The 24,541-nt window shown below is 35.1% G+C and overlaps 4 protein-coding genes across 9 annotated transcripts; 2 read left to right on the top strand and 2 right to left on the bottom strand.

The window, feature by feature from the left end:
* The first annotated feature begins 333 nt into the window (after window positions 1-333).
* Window positions 334-1,702, top strand: CPR2 (cuticular protein 2). The gene is made up of 2 exons (XM_011638798.2): window positions 334-478; window positions 762-1,702. The coding sequence occupies exons 1-2, from the start codon at window positions 467-469 to the stop codon at window positions 1,593-1,595; spliced, it is 846 nt and encodes a 281-aa protein (XP_011637100.2). The 5' UTR covers window positions 334-466; the 3' UTR covers window positions 1,596-1,702.
* Window positions 1,703-9,139: 7,437 nt separating this feature from the next.
* CPR3 (cuticular protein 3) lies at window positions 9,140-16,271 on the bottom strand. Its single transcript, XM_089071912.1, has 4 exons — window positions 14,775-16,271; window positions 13,810-14,199; window positions 10,848-11,156; window positions 9,140-10,505 (listed from the first exon to the last, which is right to left on the bottom strand). Exons 1-4 carry the CDS (start codon window positions 14,784-14,786, stop codon window positions 9,585-9,587), a joined length of 1,632 nt encoding a protein of 543 aa, XP_088928038.1. The 5' UTR covers window positions 14,787-16,271; the 3' UTR covers window positions 9,140-9,584.
* A 144-nt stretch (window positions 16,272-16,415) lies between these two features.
* Window positions 16,416-19,842, bottom strand: LOC105427162 (uncharacterized). 2 transcript variants are annotated; one of them, XR_016138164.1, is made up of 5 exons: window positions 19,612-19,842; window positions 19,066-19,175; window positions 18,752-18,947; window positions 18,385-18,513; window positions 16,416-16,895 (listed from the first exon to the last, which is right to left on the bottom strand). XR_016138164.1 is itself a non-coding variant. In XM_025218292.2 (4 exons), exons 1-4 carry the CDS (start codon window positions 19,693-19,695, stop codon window positions 18,478-18,480), a joined length of 426 nt encoding a protein of 141 aa, XP_025074077.2. In that variant the 5' UTR covers window positions 19,696-19,842; the 3' UTR covers window positions 17,365-18,477. The 2 variants fall into 2 exon arrangements, 1 of the variants encoding a protein (XP_025074077.2); XM_025218292.2 differs by lacking the exon at window positions 16,416-16,895 and having other exon boundaries at window positions 17,365-18,513.
* Window positions 19,843-19,907: 65 nt separating this feature from the next.
* MTPAP (mitochondrial poly(A) polymerase) lies at window positions 19,908-24,401 on the top strand. 5 transcript variants are annotated; one of them, XM_011638789.2, is made up of 8 exons: window positions 19,908-20,068; window positions 21,108-21,354; window positions 21,578-21,765; window positions 21,857-22,090; window positions 22,549-22,758; window positions 22,838-23,046; window positions 23,155-23,375; window positions 23,460-24,401. In XM_011638789.2, exons 2-8 carry the CDS (start codon window positions 21,207-21,209, stop codon window positions 23,999-24,001), a joined length of 1,752 nt encoding a protein of 583 aa, XP_011637091.2. In that variant the 5' UTR covers window positions 19,908-20,068; window positions 21,108-21,206; the 3' UTR covers window positions 24,002-24,401. The 5 variants fall into 5 exon arrangements, with proteins under 5 accessions (XP_011637091.2, XP_088928109.1, XP_088928107.1 ...); XM_089071981.1 differs by lacking the exon at window positions 19,908-20,068 and adding an exon at window positions 20,654-21,016; XM_089071983.1 differs by lacking the exon at window positions 21,108-21,354 and having other exon boundaries at window positions 19,911-20,068.
* The last annotated feature ends 140 nt before the right edge of the window (window positions 24,402-24,541 follow it).

Below are 24,541 nucleotides of genomic sequence, written 5' to 3' on the forward strand. Positions count from 1 at the left end.
TGGTCTGGTATTAAAATTAATCTCTTACGATATGTGTGTCTCAAAAGCACGATATTTTCTTTGTCTCACGCCTGTGAGATGTGGTAAATTTCATTGTTTTGTTGAAACGAGAAAAGCAATATCGTAGGGACTAAATCAAACTCATTGAATCAAAGCCATTGATTTTGTATGATCTACTTGTATGAGCTACTTCCGTCTTTGCCTAAAAAATTGCTCGCCGTATTAGATCCCTCCAAGTGAAGGCGTTCAATCGGGGGCGAGGGTGCGCGATCGCGCGAGTGTCGGCCAAGTTCAAGTGCGGTCGATGTCAACGCCGACGAACTTTCAAAGTCCGGCACCGGGATCGACGGTGGGGATCCATACGGTGGTGGTTCGGACCATTGGATATATAAAGCGGTCGCGATCAACACGGCACATCATCAGTCTCGCTTTGGTCGATCCAAACCAGCGAAAAATCCATTCAAGAATGGCGTTCAAGGTGGGTAGAGGATCGCAAACACGGAGAAATTCCCGAGTCCGTTAGACTGCGCTTCAAGTCTGTTGGGTCGGTCTGTCGGTTGTCCACATACTTCTCACAAGTGTTCTCGAGACAGTAAAATTCGCGAGTGAAATGTCGATCGAAGCTGTTTTTCTCATTCAAGTTTCAAGTGTATTCTCGAAATCTCGAAGACCAGTCCGGAATTAATTTGCTATTGACCTGCGAGAATTCGAATTGTTAGATAGATCGAAGAAAATTACTTTATACATTCGTTCTTTTTCAGTTTATCGCTTTCGCCGCCCTCGTGGCCACCGCCAACGCTGGTGTTCTCGCGCCTGCCGCCCCCTTAGCCTACGCCGCGGGCCCCGCGGTAGTCGCCGCCCCCGTCGCCAAGGCCGTAGTGGCTAAAGCCGTCGACGCCGACTTCGACCCGCATCCCCAGTACAGCTATGCCTACGACGTGCACGACAGTTTGACCGGTGATGCCAAGAGTCAGCAGGAGACTCGCGACGGCGACCTCGTTCAGGGTAGCTACTCTCTCTTGGAGGCTGATGGAACCAGGCGCACCGTCGACTACACCGCTGACCCAGTCAACGGATTCAACGCCGTAGTCCGCAAGGAACCCGCCGCCGTTGCCGTCAAGGCCGTTGCCCCGGTTGCCGCCGCCCCCATCGCACACGTCGCCCAGGCCGCACCCCTCGCCTACGCTGCCCCGGTCGCCAAGATCGCCGCCCCCGTCGCCAAACTGGCTGCTCCAGTCGCGGCTGCCCCCTTCGCCTACGCTGCTCCCGTTGCCAAGCTAGCTGCCCCGGTCGCGGCTGCCCCCCTCGCCTACGCCGCTCCTGTAGCTAAGATCGCTGCCCCTGCCGTAGCCCATGTCGCGCACGCTGCACCCCTCGCTTACGCCGCGCACGCTGCCCCCGTTGCGTATGCAACGCATGCAGCCCCCATCGCATACGCCGCGCACGCAGCCCCCTACGCCAAGATCGCTGCACCCGCCATCTCCTATGCCGCCCCCGCACCCGCCATCTCCTATGCCGCCTCCGCACCCGCCATCTCCTATGCCGCCTCCGCACCCGCCATCTCCTATGCCGCCCCAGCTGCCTATATCCATTGATCGCGTGTTGACCACGCCCGCCTACATTGTCGACTCAGGCCGAACTTATTTATTTTTATATCATGTATATGTTTTTCCTATGACTGATTAAAGAAATTACACACTTACGTACTTACGAGATTAATTATTTTGTGTGCAACCTCGTCAGTCCGTTTCCTTCTGTCTATATTAATAATAATATTAATAATAAGCCTATTATATTAATCAATATACGTTTGATGTTAGTCATATAATAAGTAACATCTAAATGAATTGTACGTAATTCCATACATAGATATAACATACATATTGAATTGGGCAATATTATATATATATAGTGAATATTTGTGTAGAAAATTGAGGGATTGATTGATATGTAAACGGAAAGAATTTGAATCCTCCAGTCTTGTTCATCTTTCGATATAAGAGGAAATATAAGAGTTACATACGTTCATGTAACGAGTATCAAAATTAATGAAGAAAAGTAGCAAATCGAAAATACCATGACGAAATAGATAGGAGTTATATTTACGATATTAACAACTTTGACAAATGCACGAGATTAAACTGATTAATATGTAAAGACGGGTCAAATTAAAAGTGAAAATAATTGATATAAACACTGAAAATAATGAGAGATATTATTTTGATTTGAAATTCGCATCAATTTTTTAAAAAGCTTAATTAATCTTACTACAACGGTTAATTTGATTATATCCATATAATGATGATTTAATCATTATGTCTCTTCCAATAATACCGATTTTACTCGAAGAGAATCACATACATATCTCAACACGTTATAACACGTTATAACTTGTTACATTTACAGATATCTTATTTTCTCGAAACTTTAAAGTTCTTGAAAGAGATAAAAATATTTGCCGAAACAAAATAATTTTAAAAAATGTCTTAATAAAAAAAATATTTTATATATATATATATATATATATATATATATCTTAGAAATTAAAATATTAAAAATATTTTGAATAAATCTTTGCCATTCTTTCCAGGTACCCATTATTTTATTTCTCTATTGAACATGAGATTTATTATTAACCGAAAGAGATCTACGTCAAAATAATTTTCTAAGACATTTTGTTTTGCATAATATTTTTATCACTTTTTACCACAAAAATCTCAAGAAACTTTGAAGACGGAAATAAGGCATTTTTTTGGTGAATGTGGCGAATTATAATATAATGTATTGGAAATCTGTCTTTTGATTCTAAAATTGTGCTTTTCTATTAAAGCAAAAAATGTTATTTTTTTAGAATTTTGAGGAGAAGACAGGAGAAACGATTAGAGCGACTCAAAAGTAGATATCGAGCGATTACCACATATGATGTGCTAAGCGCGTGCGTCATATGCGACATTCTAGCTCGCGATTGCAACTTGTATTGTTCTGTGTCGTCATGCTAATATAAATTCACGACGCGATGTCGAAACTCCTCGCTGCTGTCGTTTGTGCCGAATCTATTTTGCGTCGACACTCTTACGATTCGAAATTACCGAAAGCTATTCACGTGGCATGTGTTTATGATGTGTATTAAATATAAATTTACGCATTACAGAATATGAACAAGTTAGAATATGAACTCGAGAGACGAAAAATATGCTACGACGAGAACTCGTGTCTTATTATTCACTCTAATTTCCAATTATATAACTCATGATTTAATCTTAATACGAAATTATGCCTTTCTACGTGATGGAATTATAACCCACGTTTTCGTGAGACAAGTTTTATAAAAGCCAAAAAGAGATTTAAAGCATCGAGTGAATGATTCACATTATCATAAGAATTGAGATAGTTGAATGGCAATGATAGTATAATGTTCCAATTCCGCGAAATAAAGAGAGAGAGATTTTGAAACGTCGCCGGGACATGTGCTTCTCGATTTAAATCAATTCTCGTAGCGGACGGTACGTAATGCGAGAGATGCGGCATTAAATTTCTCAATTCCCGAACAGGCCGCACGTGCCCTTGATGCATGGGGTAAACTTTCGCGCGTAATACCGCGGCGATCGGCGTGGCGATCACGTTATTTCTGGCTTTGCCCGAATTGACCCACTTTCTCCACTTTTCGCTCGTCCTTTCTCGAGCACCTCCCCGGTGGAGGGACACTCGCGCAACCGCGCCAGGATCGCGACGAAGCCACTTCTCTACTTTTGTCCGTTGGTCTCGATCGACCGATTGCAAAAGCGCCGTTGCATCGTCTAAGAATTGTGGGCGTGACAATGGAGAAAATACTGGATTTTGCGAATGCAATGTCGTTCGTCGCGTTTCGCCGTTCGACGACGGCTCGCTCGGCGTGAGTCGCTTTAATTCGCGAACGATTGAACTAGATATTCTGTCGAACAATTTTTTTATAGTTGAGCGATTCGGTTGTATGATGATATTTGATTTTATTTTAAACAATTTATATAATTTGAAAATTTTTAATTTTATTCAATCAAAATTATAATCTTTATAATTATATATTATATAATATTCTGTCGTTATTGATATAATTATCAATTATTTCATATAGTTAAACATTATAATACATATAACAATTAAATTAAATTAAATGATTCACGATTCTTTCGCAATCTAGATTTTTGAGACTAGATAATCAAAGTTAATTAAAGTTTAGTCCAAGCAAAATCCGCTATGCAAAGTTTGAAATTCAAAGATCCATCTCGCGTCGGAACGATGTATAAAACTCGCGTGAAAATGAACGCACGGCACGTGAGAGAAACGTAGGAAGAAGAATTACGTGTGCGATGCGGCCACGCCGTCGAATGCGAGTTAGTTTGCACGCTGTCTCGCTCGCTCGTTCGGATCCACCGTCGAATCCATTTGCCGTGGGAGAAAGGCGTCCAAATTCCAGGGCCTCGATTTAAATTGCGTTACATAATCCAGAGCGGGCCACGCTCGCGCTTTTCGGGAAGCGCGACGTCCTGGAACCTCGACCAGGCGAGGCGTTCCATGAAAACGACCGATACACATAACGAATTGCGTGTCGATACCGAATAATAATGGCCTTGATGTCTAAGATTATCTCTCTCTCTCTTTCTCTCTCTCTCTCTCTCTCTCTCTCTCTCTCTCTCTCGCACGTTTTGCTATCGTTACTATTGTCTCCGCTTATATTTATTAATAACATCATCAGGGTCATTTTATCCATCAAGTGTAAGGTCTAGCTCAAACAGTCAAGGTTTCAAACAGGACTTTCACTCCTTCGATTTTCATTCAGATCAAATTTCCTTTGATCGCCCGTTTATCGAGAAATCTTGCGTTATCTGACAATGAATATGCAATTAAATTAGGAAAGATATCTTGTTAGATGTCTTTATTTATTCTTATGTAAAATATTGAAGCAAGGAGACGTCAAGTTGGTTTAAATTAAAGGTAATTAAAGGTAAAACAGCGATGGTGAAATCGGCCATTAGAGATGCAAATTCGAGGGTTCGGTCACGTTACGACGGACAGGCCCACGTATATCGCGTAACCTTCCTCCACGTGGAGTCGACACGGTTTTCAATTAATATTTATTGGCTCGATCTCTTGCTCTCATCTCGTATCTCACTTGATCTCCACTTGATTTCTCGTTAGCGTGACTTCTTGTCCCGTAACGATAAGCCAATTATAAATTTACATGCGGAGTGTGCGTGTGCGTGTGCGAAAGATAAGGCGACTTTTAAAAGCGGAGAAAAAAGAAAGGACATCCAACGAGTGTTTCCAACGAACGAAGGAACACGATTGCAAAATCGTTTAATCGCGAGAATCATCGTAAGCGTCTTTAATAACGCGAGTGACGCTAATATGTTGTACTTAACATACCTTTGGAATTTAAAATCGATATCTCTACGAGACATACGATACGATACGGCGTTACATTGAAGGAAAAAACATGCGAATGTGTAATGTTGTTTTTAGATTGTGATTAACTATGTTCCTCGAATTATTATTCCTCTTTTGCCTTCCACATCTCGATAACTTGTTCAATTTATCTTCTCCATCATTTCTTTCCCCTCCTTTCCTCCTCACGATATATGATTCGCGTGACAGTTGACATTTATGATAACAAAGAAATGAGCCGCCTTGACAAGCGTAACATTTACTTCGCTTATGCACCTTTAAATTCGACATTGTTCGCGATACATACATCGATCGAGCAAATCATGGGGTCAGATAAAGATTCTCGATTTAAATTTTACTCCCGAGTGGAGTCGCGAGTGCCCCACCGAGCAATGATTTATGGAAAGTAAAAAGATCGACTGACGGAGATAATTTTTCAACACGTTCGAGGAACACACATTCGGTGTCCATTAGGCGTGTACAACGCTTACTCGACCCCCTTTTTCGTTTTCGTCGATAACCTTGGTTCGCACGAGCATGGTTAAATGATAAAAAATGCGTAACCTTAATCGGTAAGTTCGGATATTTTTCTGAGGGTCGTACATGCAGGATCTTTCGCTCGCCTCGTCGAGCAACATCCGTTTAAAGCTGATAGTGCAAGATATTCATTTACTTTGTTTCGATTTTCTTGTTTCGATTTCACTCATTACAATTAAATTACTTTAGCTTGTAGCTTTCGATTAATTATAATAAATATCGCGATTATAATAAAGCGATGCGTCAAGGGGCAGTGATGCGATGGTGAAAAAAACGACAACTTTTCTTCATTTAGAGATAGAAAGAGAGAGGAAATTGATAATTTCACTTAAATAATGATATTTTTCTTAATTTAACTTGTTTAATTAAAATTACGAGTTATATTAAATTCGCCAATAATTTATCTCATTGGTATTAATTCCATCTGCACGTGTGTTCTTTTTTCACACGGTAAAGTATAATCTGGCAAAGAGAATGAAGTAAAAATATCGAACTAAATAGCTAGTGGATGCGCAATAAATCATACATTTAATTCATCAAAGATTAAAGATACTCCAGTCACATGTATGTAGTCGTACAGTTACCGCAAGTACTACGTGCACTTTTTGCAAATCGAGTGACTAATAGCGCAATTTCGCGCATTGCTTTAAACTACGATTCTGCGATGTAATTAGTTACATCTTACGTCTATCATGAATTGACACAATCGAGAGATGAGGGGAGATGAGGCGCTATCTCACTCTCTCTCTCTTCCTACAGCTGTATGTACAGCCTCGTTGCAAAAGAGGGCGTTTCACTTTAGCGTAATGATTTCAAAGATTTCAAAGATCAAAGATGAAATAATAATAAGTCAAATCGGAATCTGATGTTTTGTTTCTCGATCAATTTTCCGCGAGGAATTGATATTTGACAGGGGGAAGCGGTCGGTATATTGTCAAAGGCCAGACGGTCGAGTCGCCTCTTATTGCAATCGAATTAGCGAGCGAGGAACTCGTTCGCGGTTCTCGCCCGTGGCGATTCGCCTGCTCGCTTCAATTCCGGACCGGTCTCTCTGTCAAAAGTGAACCGGTCTTTTGTGCGCACGTAATACGGGGCGCGATTACGAGTGCCGCATAGTGACATTGGGCGCGGTTCTTTGATGGCCGTGGTTGCAGTCGCCCGCGTTTTCTGTTCGGTGAAAGTCGATCCGCGTGCGCGAAATATTCTCCTTCTTGTCCCTTTTTCGTTTCGCTGCACTCCTTCGCGAGTCGGAAGGGCAGACAGAGAAAAGAAAAAAGAGCGAGGAAGAGAGGACGATGTTGTTTTTCTCACAATGTTGTAATTCGAGGATTACGTGTTACTCTTTTCTGAAACTTCTGTTTTTATTCTCAGAAGCAGCTGTGGTGCTTCTGAACGCGCACACAAATATGTGGTGTTTTCGTAAATTATAACTTACATAATCTTACGCAATAAACAACTTGAATTATTACAGTTTCAATATATATTAATCAAAATTTTTATATCGATTGGAAGGTATAATATTAATAGTAATTTTATTTATATTTAATTTTTATATTAATTGTATTGGATATGTGTGTGTGTGTGTGTGTGTGTGTGTGTGTGTGTGTGTGTGTGTGTGTGTGTAATATTTCCAATATAATTTGCGTGATATAAAATAAAATAAAAAAAAGGATAATATACAATATATACATCTACGTACGCTTTATTATTTGAAAAGTAAATTCTTTTAATATCAGAATTATTTTGACCGAATTTGAAATCGATAATTAGTTGTTTTTTTTTTACGTTACGAGTTATCTGCGCTATATATTTTGTTGTGACATTGATTATATAGACTATTATATACTATATATTATTATATATAGATTATTATATCTTATAAACGTACAATAAATTTTTGTATGCAATTTTTGTATCTTTTTCCAAAGTTTTGAATTCCTATTTTCCATAAAATGCATATCAATTTATAAATGGATCAAATAATCAAGATAAATATAATATAATTTAATAATTGCACACAAAAAATTATGTTCTTTGTTTTATTGTTTTATCATATTGATAATTTTAATTCTTGCAGTAATAGACGTCGCTCACTGGTCAGACGTCTGATGCATAACAGCTGCTTCTACTTGTCTGCCTTGCATTGACTTTTACTACTTATTCTGTTACGAATATTCTGTTACCGAAATGAGAATTTAAACATATAAACGCGAAACATTCTTCATTTTATTTATAAATTTGACATATTGATATATAAAGTTTATTGTTAATAGAAACGTGACACAATTTTTTTATAATACCAAAAAATTGTTTACTTTTACCGAAAAATTTTAAGCCTGTTGCGCAAAATATAATTTCTATATAATTCTCTCACGCAAAACGATTTATTCGATTTACATATTTTTGTCATAATTGCGCATAAGAACACCTTTTCAAGAAAAGTTGATGAAGATAATGATGTGTTATAAAAAGAGGGGATCTGTATTACATATATACAAAGCACCAATTAAAGAAATTGATAAAAGCACGAAGACAAAGTCGACAGTAATAATTTTATGATGACGGATATTGGTCGTAATAATAAGTTTCTTTTCATACCACTAAAAATTAAACACGTCTCACATAGCCGAAGGTCGTATTACGTGCACACATACGTGCGTGGCATATTTCTTACGTAAACGGCGACGGGGACCCAGGGACCTGGTGTGCGTAACAACGGACTCAGAACTTACATAACGACGAATGCGCGATGGATCGAGTCTGACATGACAGTCGATCGACCGATTCGCGATCGACTCGTAACTCGTAACTCGCGACTCTCGATCGGTGACATTGATCGAGAGTCGTCGCACATTCAGAATTTATCGTTTACGTACTCGTGTACTCGTATTATGCGCGTATTATGCGCGTATCATTCGATAATGTATTCAGTTTTTGATGACATGTGTGCGATTTACGACATAATCTATTGACCAAAATGTGTGTGATATTATTAATTGAAAATGTATCTGTATATTATATACGAAATGAAATTAAATTTATGCATCAAAATTTAACATATTGTTATTATTTCATCCATAATATCTTATATGAAATGAAAAATAATATAAAATTTGAAAGTTTGAAGGTTTTAAAAAAATATATTCTTATGAGAAAGTCAGATACTTTTTAGATATTTTGTCAAAATGTTGTCGAATATTACATTTAATCAGTTCTTTTTTCTGCTAAATCTGTAACTATAATGCCTAATTATAATACTTTCAATTTGAAAAAGTTGAGTAAGGCACGAATCGGATTTGTAAACATTCCTTCAGTAAAAATGTTGTTAAATTGGATACGCAATTTCAAATTTTTCTATGCATGATTATATACAGTGTACATAATCTTCATCAATAAGATTGCATCAAGATTAATCAGCAGTTTGTCGTTATCTCGCGCTTTTCTCTAAATAAAAACATTGCAAATGTCAGTCGAGCATCAGAATCGGAAAGAAATGAGATGATCAATGCGTATAAATATAAGTAACACATGACAAACAATTTATTATAATATTTCCTTATAATAATTCTATCAAACAATGGATCGTGGTAACAAGTAATAATTCGAGATAAACAAAAATGAATGGTTTACGTCAACGCGGCAGTGGGAGCGTAAGCCAGACCATTGAGAGGGGCGGCATAGGCAAACGGCGAGGAGTACGCGGCGCTGTACGCGGCATAGGGATAAGCGGGGTACGTAGCTACCGCCCTAGCGGCAGCGGGAAGGTCGATCAATCGGGGGCTCGCGATCTGTTGTTGTTGCTCAATCTGTCCAGCCGCCTGTCCGATAATTCGCGCGGATTGCCGCGCGGTCTGCTGTTCCTGTTGCCGTTGCTGCTGCTGCTGCTGCTGCTGCTGCTGCTGTTGATGCTGGATCTGCAGTGTCGACGGTCGTCTTTGCTGTTCTTGCAATTGCCGCAGCTGTTGCAGCTGCTGTTCCTGTTGCTGGCGCTGTTGCTCCTGCAGCTGTTTCAGCTGCTGCTGTTGACGCTGGATCTCTCGCTCGCGCGCCGTTGGTTTCGCCTTTAAGGGACCCGACCGGGCCTCGAGCACCTCGACGTCGGAATCGGGCCCGACGGCGGGGATCGACGGCGCCGGGGCGGCGGGTGCGGCGGGTGCGACGGGTGCGACTGGTGCGGCGGACGCGACGGACACAGCCACCGGCGTTAGGGCGGCCGGTCTGAGCGGAGCTATCACCGGTGCCGTGACGGCAGCGACCGCCGGTTCCCTGCTGACAATCGCGTTGAAGCCGTTGATCGGATCCGCGGTGTACTCGACGATGCGACGTGTACCATCAGCCTCGATCAGACTGTAACTGCCACGCACGATGTCGCCGTTTCGAGTCTCGTACTGGGCCTTGGAATCGCCGGTCACCGCATCCTGCACGTCGTACGCAAAACTGTACTGCGGCGCGGCATCAAACTCCTCGAGCTTCGCTAGGGGTACAGTCACCACCGCCGGCACCACTGCCCCTCGAACGAGCGCCGCTAGTCCCAGGAGAAAAAAGAGCTGAAAAATAATAAACGATATCAGCACCTTATCAAAGCACCTTACCTTATTAAATCCCTTTCTTCGTGACTTCGTGACTGCGGGACAACCGCATCGTCAACATCGATTCGTATTTTAATAATAACTAGCGCACTAGCGTTGCGTTTGGCACAGTTGCAATCCGATGCCATGAGACGATCTCTTTACACGTGACACGACCATGATAATCAAAAATATTTAGATAAGAGGAAAACGATTCCGAGATGCAATCTCTTTTGCATAGACATGCATACACAGCATAGTCATCGTAGGAAAATGAGATTCCATGGTTCCAGTTTCCTTTTCAACTCTTTTCTTTCTTACCGTGCCGACCATATTTGCGCGCGACAGAACCGCTAGAAGAAGACTGATGCTTCGGGGTAGAATCGTCCGTACTTTTATACGTCGTCGTCGCTTTTGTGTCATCTGACGACGATGATGCTCCTTGCAGCCACCTACGCCCCACCTAATCATTACTTCTGTCTCTTTCCCGCTTTTTCTATGTCTTCTTCTCGGGAACCGTGTGTGGTGACCTCCGCGACGATCATTGCGACGTATAAGTGGTGTGACCTGCGCGTGTATCAATGTACATTGGTACACGCGCTTATGTTTCTTCATATCACCGTCGTCCGGCTGTACACGCGACTTGGATGCCGAAGATGCGACTCGAGGTCATTGGACGAAATTGGAAAATCACGCGCATTCAGGCGTACCGCAAGACTACTCTCTCTCTCTCTCTCTCTCTCTCTCTCTCTCTCTCTCTCTCTCTCTCTCTCTCTCTCTCTCTCTCACACACATCTTCCCTCTCAGCTGTCGATTACGCGAATTTAGAAGAAATAACGCATACGCGAGGTCTTAGACGCGTGACGCAATATGAATATTCGTATAGAAAAGGAAACAGGTCGACAACAAATTTCAATGTGATATTTCGACGAAAGGATATAAAAGTTGCTATTCAAAAACGATATGGTATATAAAAAAAGTTGTATAACTTTTTATAAGCAACAATAAACATTACATTTTTTTTATTACAACATATCAGTAAATTAAACTCTTAATATTTCTTTATAGAGAAAAAGAATTTTTTTAATTACTAGTTTAAGGGACAGACAAATTCTAGATCAATTTTGATAATTGAAATACGCATAATTGTACACAATGCACGTATGCAAGCGTGTCGTATGCCAATATGTCGAATACAGTATCTATCAAGGCCGTTCGATGAAAGCATGAAAGCGGTCACGCGCCCTGCAATCGGTTGAACTCTATTGTACATTCAGCGGGAACGACGGCGAACGCTGAGAAAAAAATGCTGTTGAATCAACAGCATTAGCATCTAATTGGAAGTAATTTTGTTAATTCAATGACACTATTAATGAGACGAAAATCTTGATTATTAAAACAAGAGCATGATATACTGTTTCATTAATAATGTCATTGAATTAATAAAATTATTTCTAATTAAACTATGCTGTTGATTCAACAGCATTTTTTTCTCAGTGTGCTAACTCGAATCAGCATATGTATATCCATTGCGTTAATTACGTTAAAACGCATAATCGTTAATCACAGTCAATCATTATTCTTGAGTTACAATCCTTTGTGGCTATATTTTATAATCGTAGATGTACGTATCTATAATCTTATCTTGATTAAATATATTAAATATATTTTAAAATTCATTTTTTATTTAAAATTCATGAATGTACGTGTGACAAGTATTCTATAAATTAAATTGCATGACTTTTTTTTACAAAAAGATTAAAATTATTATAGAAAACGATTACGACGAGATTACAACTTTGTTGGAATTTATATGTAAAATCATTTCAAATAATCAATTCCGAAATTAAAGTACAAACATTAAATCTAATAAAAAATAATTTTTAATGTTTCTTTGATTATTTTTATTCGTATGTTACGAATATCACGAATACGATATAATGAATTAATATATTTATGTTGAAAAATTATTTAACCTTTATTGTGTTATATAGTAAATGTGATAGATATGTTTTTATAATGGAGAAAGAATTTCGGCAAAAAATTTCCATCAGAGCGACCATGGAATAATTTCACTAATGACCTGCATCCTCATATATGATGGCCTCATATGTGATATCCTGAAGATTAATAGAAAAGAAGAAGAAACCTAATAGTACCGTCATGATACTATTATAGTTGGTTAATCTCTAGGAAAGAAGTTTTCGGGATTTTATTTTTATTTTTATCCTTGTTTCGCAATTTATTTTCTATAAAATACTTAATTTGTTAGACACTATAAATGATTTGTTACACGTGCTATTTATTTTTTTGAATAGAGAAAAATAGAAATTAATATAATATTGTTGCATTATTAATTTCTTAATATACGTAATATACACGACTTAAAATACACAATCCTCATGATGACAAACACTCGCGAAGTCGAGAGAATCAATCAGTCTCGCAGAAAAGCGACAAAAATAAATTTCGACATATTTAAGCATCGATTTAACATCTTCTTTTTATAAATGGATTAAAAATATATACATATCTTGATAGAGGAATCAGACAAATGACAAATGAATTTAACATGATATAAAATCATCTAAAATCTAAACTATAAAGCATAGATACATTATTTATAATGAAAAAATAGTTTTTTGTTAAATTTTAAAAAATTTTATAATTAAAAAGGAACATTAAAATTTTTATCTAAAAGATTTTTTCGTGCATTCCATAAAATAATTACTTATAAAAATATATATTCTTTTAAGACTTTTATACAGTATAATATTATATAGTATAATACTCTACAAAGTTGTTGTTAATTTCTTTCTAATGTTAATGAGAGTACACACTTTCACTTATATTCGTAAACAGGAGAGCCAGTGTTTATTTCTCGAAATCCCGTTTGCAAAGTTTATATGCTCTTATATAACTTAACGACTTTATTCGCGTGGGCATTAATTCATCCATTGGGAATGAAATTTATTTATTTATTTTGTGTAAATCCACGAAAAATTTAAATGCGCCCAGCAATAATAACCGATTAAACGTTTGTCCATAAGAGGATAAAAAAAAAAACGTAATCGAATACGTAATCTTACAGTGAAGGGTAAAATATGTGGGATAAAATAAATAAAGACGATTCGTAAAAAAAGTTTTTAATAAAAATTAATACGCTAATGGTTTATGCGGTAACATCGATACATTATATACATTATATAACGTGACTAGTCCTCATCTTGGGTCATCATCAACATTATCATTATCATTACGACATTTCTAAGGGTTAGTAAACGAGTGGTGACGGCACGACTTTGACGATGGGTTTCACTACCGCCAGGGGTTCCCGTCGAACTACGGCGTTAAATCCATTGATCGGGTCGGCCGTGTACTCGACGATCCGTCTGGTACCATCGGGTTCGATGAGGCTGTAGCCGCCGCTGACGATATCGCCATCCCTACTCTCGTGCTGACTTTTCGCATCTCCGGTCAGCGTATCCTGGACATCGTAAGCATACGAATACTGGGGGTGAGGATCGTAATTTGTGTCAACCGCGACTTTGGCAATTGGAAGAGGTTGCGCAGCCAAGGGGGCTGGAATTGCTGATATAACTGAAGTAAGTGGGATAGCTGGAACGATTGCACCTCTGCATACCATAAGCACTGCTGTAGCCAAGATTATTAACTGTAATGTAATGTAAACATAATTACATGTAAAATATTATTTTTATTTTTATATTTATTATTACTAAAAAATATATAATGCCGTTTCTCAAATGTTTAAAAGCGAGTTTAGAAGATGTATATTTTATTAAATTATAACATTTGTATAATTTAGTATAAAAATTTGTTATTTCTACGTGTCCATTTGGTCTTTTTATATATTTTTTTTTTGTTATTTTTTCATTTATAGTTATTTTTCATGTTGTAAACTACTATTTTTCTTAATAAAATACATACAGTTTTACTAAGATATCTAAAAATTTAACGAGATCAAGACAAATCTGAAAATAATTTTATTTTCAGCGATTAGAATATAAAAAATATTTACGCAAATTTTTTATTTTAAATTAATTGCTAAATATTAAACATTTTTGCAATATAAATATCATATTTAAGTATTTTCTGCATATTTTAATTATTTTAATGACATAACGAAACTATTTTCAGATCTGTATCTAATCAAAATTTCAAATCAATTAAGTCAATTAAGTAAAAGAAGGCTCGAGTCGATCCTCTTTTGATGAGCCTCTGATGTACCTTGCTGGCCATTTTTCGCTCTGTATGATTCTGCGGATCGGCAAACGTGTCGGCAAACGAGACTGACGTTCGGACATGCGGTGACAAACCTATTTATAGGAGTGTCGGGATGATTGTCCGCTATCGGCCACATCCCTCATTGCATCGTAAATCAGCCTTCAAAGTACGCATAGTACGTGACGCGATGACAAAAGTTTCGCTCTCGATTTATGACTCGCCTCGTTACAGGTGCGCGTCGGACGAGGAAGAAAGTCGAGAGCGCGCCGAATTGACCGATTTATTAAATTTCTTCGCGCTTAATCGCGCTCGCCATTCACGGAATGTCACGAAAATCGCGTGTTCGGGCTGCAGTCGCGGAATGTTAATTTTATCGTAAACGTAAACGCTAATTACCGCGAGTATAGGCGAGTAAATACGTTACGCCCATCGATTTTTTTCATGTTCCACGAGTTCGAGTCTTCACTTTTTAATTTTTTTGTAAATTATATAGCAACGTGTGTGTAAAGTGTATACATATACGTATATTGTGTCGAAAGTGATGTAAAACCAATTTCGAGACATTGCAAATTTGAACGTGGTACGCGCGCGATTGCGGAACGTGTCACAATTTCAGCGGGAGATTTTCGAAAGCGGTTAAGGATAAAAAATGACGTGTATGATTTAACGCCGGGCATTTTTCGAGATCGCGAAGATATACGCAGCGTAAAGTGTGAGGAAATGAAATGAACGCGGCCAATAATTCTCCTATGCAACAGCGCTGATGCTTTCACCCTTGCGTAATCCCTTGCGTTTTTGGTATCGCGACTATAAATATAACGCTTCCGTCACGAGAAGGTGATAGACCGAGAATATTAAGTGTGAGAATGATTCATTTTCACAGAGTATATGTCGCTATGTGGGACTAGTGATATTATTGTCATTTTTAGGAATGAAATCAAATTTAATATGTAGTTAAAAATCCGAATTAACTCCAACAATCAAGTTTCATTTTGTGGGATTCGAGTAATATTCATAAATATTTTATACATAAACTTGCGAAATAATCAATCTCATCTAATTATTTTCAAATTTTAGAATGAGTGCACTTACAGAATTCGAAATGTATTTATAAATAATTTTTACTGTAAAGAATAAAAATCTTATACAATACTTAGATTTTAAAAATAAACCATACAACGCAAAGTTCGGGATATAAGATGTCTTAAAGATATTTTATATCAAGATTTTAAACTTTATACTGTCTGGGAAGTTGTCAAACTTAAAAGCATCTCATATGATGTAAAACTTTAAATAATTTTTATTCTTTTATGTATATGTTTATTATATTTAATTTATTTAATTTCAACGATTGATAATCTAACGATTGTGATTATTATAGACTATAATAATACAAATATTTTTACTTGAAAGAACGTAAAATTTCTAATAAAGCGCTCATAAAATGTTGGAACATATTTAATCCCATCTCGAGAATCTATTTTTCGAAATGTTCATAGAGGATTTAAACCCATTTCATTCAGGTTCTAATCTACTAGTTGAAAGTATGGCTTTTATTTTCTGAAATAATTATAAAAAATTAGAAATTACGCAAGTTTCATTTACTTGTAAAATATTAAATGTTACTCAATGCTACTTATTTACGAAAGATAAAAAATCTATCTTCTTCGAGATTATACATTTCAACAAGAAGAAGTAGCATAGCAAATTCCATGAATTCCTAGAAAACATTTTGACTTGAAATCGTCGCTGAAATCAACAAATTAATATCTATTATGAAAAAAATGTCAACGTAGACATTTTTTATTTTATATTTCATAATTTTTCAAAATATGAAATTACCAAAAAAAGCATTCGTAAAGTCTTTTATTTCTAAATTCTTAAAGTTTCCGAGATTTCGCTTTTATATTATAAAGAATATGAGGCACTTCTCATTGGCGAACGAACGATAGATTACAGATTCGAACGTGAATTATTTCTGTCTCTTCTTTCATAAACAAAGATGAATCATTCGGTATGTATAATTAAGGAGAAGCACTGATCATGACCATGAAACATGTTCGTAAACCACTCGCTTACGTAATGAGATATCGTTGTAATGCTTCTTGTCCTTCCTGCCGCATCCTGGAAAAGAAAACTGTGTCTGGATTTATGTAATTAATGATATATACTATATATACACTACATAAACCAAGTTACGTTAAACGTACAGTACAATGTACAATAGTCGAGAATTACGTATTCTACATTTTTTTATTTTTGTTCTTATGTTGAAAAACATAAATAGCGCGCGCGCGCGCAGCGTGCATTTATAATGTCTAGTGTTAATAAATAACAATTGAAAGAAACACAGCCAATTCCCTGGCAAACAGGATATCAAGTGCTAAATTTCTATTTGAAATAATTTCAAATAATTATATCACAGTGATATAATTATTTCAATTTATTTTATATAGAAATTTAGCACTTGATATCCTGTTTGCCAGGGAATTGGCTGTGTTTCTCTCAGTTGTTATAAAAAGGTCTTTGTGCATCTCTAGTAGTTTTAATATTGTTTTAGCACTAGTACATATGATATAAATGATACACTATGTTTGCATTGATATTTTATTTAGTGTGACATTTATTTAGATATAGATATGTAATTTATCTATCTATATCTTGTTAATAAATTTCGCACGCATAAAAACATAACATATATTACATGGATCTCTCGCAGCACACACAATTCGTGCAATGAGTTTATTCCTTGTAACTGAATATTTTTTGCATCGTTCTGTTCCTCTATTCTGCTTCTTTTTTTTTCTAACGTCTAGTCAAACTTGTTTTACATATTTTAAGTGCAGAAAATATAGCGTAATGCAACTACAAAGAACAGACCCCTGCGTGCATTAATTCTGAATTAATAGATAAAATATTGACATTTTTTTTACTTCATAATAACGAGCATTGCATATTGCGTACATAAGCTAATATACATAACTAATATACGTAATAAGCTAATATTAGGTAAAATGTGTTACAAAAACACATTTATCCACAAAAACACATTTATTTAATACTATTTACATCTACATCGCAAAAAAACTAAAAATTATCTTAACTTAATATATACCTTGTTCAATTCGTTTATCTCAAAATACTGATTATTCAATGTCTAGCACAAAATTTGTGTCATCTATATACAATTTGTCAATTTGATTAAAAATCGTAAATCGATAAAATAATATGAATATATTACAAGTAAATAAATTAACATAATATATGTAAAAAAGATTTATTTTTAGCATGTATTATCAACTGCTAAATCTATAGCCATGTCGAATAAAATTTTCATTTTCTTTACAGAAATTGTGTATATATATATATATATATATATATATATATATATACATGCTCAAAGTTATTCACATAATCGTTACATTATTTTGTAACATTCAAACATTAAAATAATTAAAAAACATGATGTAGTCATACAGTAATATTAATGCCCCTATCAATCTGTTTGAATTAGCTTAATTCAACATATCAGATATTTAAATCAATGTTCACGAGCAATTTTCATATAAAATTCTCCTTATACACTTATAAAATATTGCAAGTTCAGACATACTTTTATATAAAGTTATCACAAGTAGTGTACTGCTACTTAAGATTAAATTCCCAGTGATAATTAGAAGAGAACAGAATATATTCTTCCTCTTATTTATGTGATCTTCTGACGTTTTCCTTTTGATAAATCCTGAAAAATTCAAATATATCCACCATTAATCACTTGTAAACTAAAATTATGCTAATCTAAAATTATTACACTAAATTATAAAATACTTTTCGATAGAAATAAATTATCTGTTTATAAATATTTTCATTCTACAAATTTATGCATAGAGCAGTGTCTTATCTAGATTCTTATCTATAAAGAAACCTTGGAGCATGGAATTTATCTAAAGCCTTATCTGAACCACAAAAAACTATAATACCTCACTTTCTCCTTCAGGAACACGTTTATAAATTCCATTAGATTCTTTTGGTGGAGAATATAATCTAATCTTTTTATTCTCAAGAAAATTCACTTTATCCATCTGAGGGGATTCATTTCTCTTATTTGTTTTATTTGATCCTGCAGCTAAGCTGTTGCAATTAAACTGTCTACTGTTGTCTTGTCTATTGTTATCACTAAAAAAAAAAAAAAAAAAAACAAATTGAATATTAAAAAAATTAGTATTTTATTAGTAAAAAAATTTTCTTTAATTAATTAAAAATGGATTCTTCTATCATGTCTGCTATATTCGACCTGTTAGCAATGTTATGCTGCCGTTGAGGTAAAGGCAATGCCATTCGATTATACATTTGCAACAGTTCACTTCTGCTCATTTTTTCAAATTCGTATGTTCTGATGCACCTCTATAATGAAAAAAGATAAAGATGCAATTAAAATATTATTAAATATACCTAAAATTCAAACAGCTACAGCTAGTTTTCTTTAAAATTGTTAAAATATCACTTGCAACATCAATTAATATCGATGTGCACAATCACTGCAATCACTCTATTGCGCGATTTTGTAAACAATTTATTTGTTAATTTGTTTCACAGTTTATTTTTAAACTGGCATATAAAGTTTAATTCATAAATTTGAAGCATGTAAAGCAAAATTTTAACCACGTCTAACCTATGTCACTTGTGTTATCTATTAATAACATTTAGAATAAAATTCAAATAAATAATAACAATTATACTGAATAATTTTTTAACAGAAGTAGACATAAGGAGAAAGCGCGGGGAGGAGGGCCAAGCGAGACAGAAGAAAGTTTGTAAACAAACGCCTAACCTGACTTACCATTTTCAAGATTTCGCGTAGCTGGTAATCCGACAGCAATTCCGGATGCGTAAGATGGTAGGAGTCGGTAGGTATCCACGACATTTTTGCGTCCGCTTCCCTACCGCTTCAGAGAAAGAAACCACGGACAATCTTGTGGACATCTCACACGAGCCTCGTAGTTCGATCCTGGCCGTTATCGGGCCGTCGTTATCACCGTCTCCGTTACTATCGGACGTGCGCCGTATGTCGTATTCCGTGCGCCGTACACCGTAAAACATATAGGAAGTTTGAGACATCGACATGGAATTTCCGATTAATCATCATGTATTCAATGATTCATGATTAATAATGATGACACAACAACAATACAACATTAATAATAATGTAATTTAAGACGGCAAGATATGTGTTGAACGAAAAACGTAAAATAAAACGCATAATTGGAATATTATTATATATAATTGGAATATTGGAGGTATGATTTCATGCAATTCACCAAAGTTAATGTTACGAAAATAAATCCAGAAGAATAAGCACGATAAAAACATAATGTCTGAAGAATTTATTATAATTAACAATAAATTAACAATGAATTATTAACTGGCGTATTACAATTTAAAAGAATTAAACATAAGACGGAAATGTACAGAGAATTTTTTATTCGTGCAACTTCTTGATATATATTATTCTCCTAATATCTTGTCTTTTTGAGATTTTGTCTTTTAGATTTCTTATGAAATTCTAAATATCGCGATTCTCGGAATTAAAATCATGTTTTTCAATTATATTCCCTTGATATGTAGCCGAAGATTTTGATTTTTACAGTTCGAAATTTTAGAAATCGCGCAATTAGTATCATCCTCTTTAGCTGATTATATTTTTTTGATTCTTTACCCATTTTTACTTAAAATTTTTTTCGATAATTTTTTTTCGATATCGTTAATTGAATAGATTTATAATTACAATCAATTTTATCAAGCTTAGACAATATTATCAATCTTGGGTATAATTAAAAAAATTTTAATTGTTAAAAATTAATTAAATATCAAGATATAATTAAACACGGGCAAGATCTATTACATTCTGAACTCGCAACCCATACAGAACAAATTTTGCAGTTATATTACAACACATTCCTGCAATATTGTAATATTACAGCAATATTATTACAATATAGCTATAAAAAAAAAGACACGATTTCTGTTCTTTTCAGTTGATTTTCTCGCATGGTTCATCTTTCACTTTATTTCTCATTAGAAAAAAAAGAAAAGGTAAATAGTGCAAGAAGTGGTACTCAACTAAAAAGAATAGTCTCTTTTAACTGAGCTAGTTGTATACTTGTTGTACTTAGAATGAAACAAATATATGATTTGATGCTTGGTGAAAGAGAGAAAGAAAGTTTTAGTGCAGAGTTAAAAATTAGGTTTGTTGTCTGTTTCTTGCATTGGGTTAGGCATTAAAACTTTTTATCTCGCTTTTGTGAAACTTTAAATACATATCTCTTTCATTTTAAGCACAACGAGGGCTGCTACTTTAGCTACTAAAGACGGACCAAACGTAAATTTACGTTCATCATACAACACGTGCTCACAGAGCTATGCGCATATTTAAAAATGGCGCTCTTTAGTCGTGTTAATTCGAATGTTTTCTCATTGTTAAGTCATTGTTATTACAAAAAGTATACAATGGGCACAGGTAGATTAAGATTACGTGGTCGTACATCGATGTTGTTAAACGTGCAATACAAGAGCAGTACGAGGAGTAAGTCGAGACAATTTCAACGTATAACCTATAAATCCGCAAATAATATTATTTAGCTCTTTTTTTCCCTCAATAATTATTTTGAATGCAGCGTGAGTTAACATCTTTTAAATTTTTTTCTCACGTCGTGATTGTATCATATATATATATATATATATATATATATATATCTTTTTATATTAAAACATAATCCGGCAATTTATAACGTCATCCAATTTTTTAGGCAATTTTACAGGCGTGCAAACGACACTTGAGACTGAAATCATCCAGAGAAGAGATCAGGCACGTCGCAGCTTATTGATACAAGTATATTCACCCAAGTCACATAATGATCTCTATAACTATTGTTCACGTTTTGGTGACATTTTAAGTATGCATCACTATCAAGTAAATAGGAATCACTATCAAGAAGTATGTATCATTTGTGTCTGTCGTTTAACCATAATTATCTACAATATTGATATATAAGTATCATAATAACACCATATTATGACTTTTTTAGAATTATATTTTAGTTGAATTTAAAGATGTTGTATCGGTAGATGAAATTATGTCGTATGCTTCGTTCGTAAGATCAGATTATATTGCTCCTGTGAAATCATCAGTATTATGGTTCCGTAAAGGACAAGTTGCTATCTCACAAAAAAATCAGACAAAGGTAGCTTTGACTGTAGAGCATGGTTATATATATGTTAACGACAAGAAAATCTTAAATGTATTATCTAATGCAAAATCGGTAAGATCATTAATATTATATTTATGTTATATCTTATATTTAAAGGATACTTTCTGGAAAAACTTGAAAAATTTGGAATTCTCAGGACATTTTTTTATATTCTTGAAAATAAAAAAATAGCATGGAATTGTAATTCAGGAAATTTTATAAAATTTTTTATCAGAAAAATTTTTGTTAATTGTACTTTCATTACACAATCCATCAATAATTTAAATGTTAATATCCAAACATTAAGTGACTTTCTTTTGTAACTAGGAAATATTAATAAATATATACATACTTAATAGAATAGACTTATTTTAAAGTTGCATATAGGAATCTTTAATTTGATCTGGAATTTTGTACAAGAATATCGGGAAATCTAGAATTCTCTCGTAAAAGAAAACTTTTATACGTTAAACATCATGTAATATCACAAATATTCAAACTTTATAAAATTTGTAACCTTCATTTTGCAGATATCTGGGCAAATAATAATTCTTTATGAGACGTTGAGATTAACTGATTTAGAAATAAGGCTAAGATTTCATACCGCTCAGCACTTGGAGCAATACTTCTCTGGGCTATTTCATAATATGAGAGTCCTACCATTTGGTTCCTCTATTAACGGTTTTGGAAGAAGAAAGTGTGACCTTGATTTAGTTCTTGTTCCCAATTACAGTCAGGAAGTAAATACCTGAGTAATATGTGAATTATTTATGTGAATTTAATTACCGAGCAAGTATTAATGCATTGTGATATTTATAGGGTAACTCTAGGTTAGTATTTCACTCAAAGCCTATAAGGCATAATGATAGGACTGAAACGAAAGAATTTCTAGGAGTACTTGCGAATGCTATGTACCAATTTATCCCCGGGATTTCTAATGTAAGAAGGATTCTAGAGGCTCGAGTACCGATAATTAAATTCCATTACGACTATACTCAAATTGAATGTGATTTAAGTGCGACAAATATGTAAGCTGGACAATCTTTTAATCTTGATTGGCATGAGCTTTTCTTCAGGAAGATATAAAACATGTAGAATGTAATACCAATTTAATGTAATACCAATTTCTGCTGCAGGACTGCCGTATATATGTCCGAATTATTAAATTTGTATGGAGAAATGGATTGGCGGGTGAGGCCGCTTGTTACAGCGATACGGGTATGGGCGAAGCGTCAGGAGATAACAACTGATGTGCCAGGACAGTGGATAACAAACTTCCCTCTTACGTTATTGGTATTGTTTTACTTACAACAGAAAGAGATATTGCCATCTTTGAAAATATTAAAATTGCATGCAGGTAAGTAATTTATATCAGAAAGTTGATCTACATTGACATTGACACTATTAATAAATCATGTCCTCTTCTTTTCTTCTCATACAGCACGCGGCGATGTTCGTTGCACAGAGAATGGTATTGATTGCACCTTTCTGCGAGATATTAACAAATTGCCGGCCGATTTCAAGTATAAATTGAATCAAGACAGTCTAGAGACACTTCTGCATGATTTCTTCGAATATTATTCAACGTTCAATTTTGACATATACGGTATATGTATTCGCGAAGGTAGGCAGATACAAAAACCGTCGCACACGGCGCTCCATATTACTAATCCTCTAGAAACAACGTTGAATGTTGGCAAAAATGTGAGCTTCTACGAATTGAATCGCATAATTTCGAAAGCACAAGATGCGGTCCACACTTTAGAAACTGCCGACAAAACCAACGAGGATAACTGGGGTATCATGACATTATTGAAAATAAATAATGTTAACACGAAAAATCTAAAGAAATTGAACAATACGAAAGAATCAGAAACTATCAAAAATTATTTGGAAAATCGTTCTTATGAAATTTCTGATAAATTTGATGTTAGCGAAGAAAATACTAATGAGCCAAAAGCCAAAAAGGAAGAAATAGTATGATATTGAAATGCACAGGGACAAAATATATTCATCTTTGCAGAATATATTTCATCTCTGTGGAAACATATATGCCACATGAATGTTCCCGCATGAGATATTTTTTTTTGTACACTAGTGATTGGGATTATTATTTATAGTGGGAGAACAAAATAGAGATGTTTTACTTGACAAGTAAAAGAAAAAAATGACAGAAAGAACTTTTATCGTGACCGATTATGTACTGTATTATATATGAAGATAGAAAAGAAATGTACATAAAATCAACATTGATTGTGTATATTAATCTTAAATAAAAAAATCACAAACTATTATCAGATTAATTAATTGAAAACTGTTGCCATTGTTATTAATACTGAAGAATTTTGTAAATAAGTACTTTTTCGTATTTCATCTCTCAAAATTTCCAGTTTCATAATCTAACAAATGTAAAATTCAACAAGTGGGAATACACATATATCTAGCATATTTTGTTACATATGACCGCGAACGCTTGTAAAATGAAGCGAGCGCGACCAAAACTACACTATGCTATATAAATAA

This window comes from Pogonomyrmex barbatus, unplaced genomic scaffold, assembly GCF_055798465.1.
Source record: "Pogonomyrmex barbatus isolate J1 unplaced genomic scaffold, ASM5579846v1 scaffold12, whole genome shotgun sequence".
NCBI lineage: Eukaryota > Metazoa > Arthropoda > Insecta > Hymenoptera > Formicidae > Pogonomyrmex > Pogonomyrmex barbatus.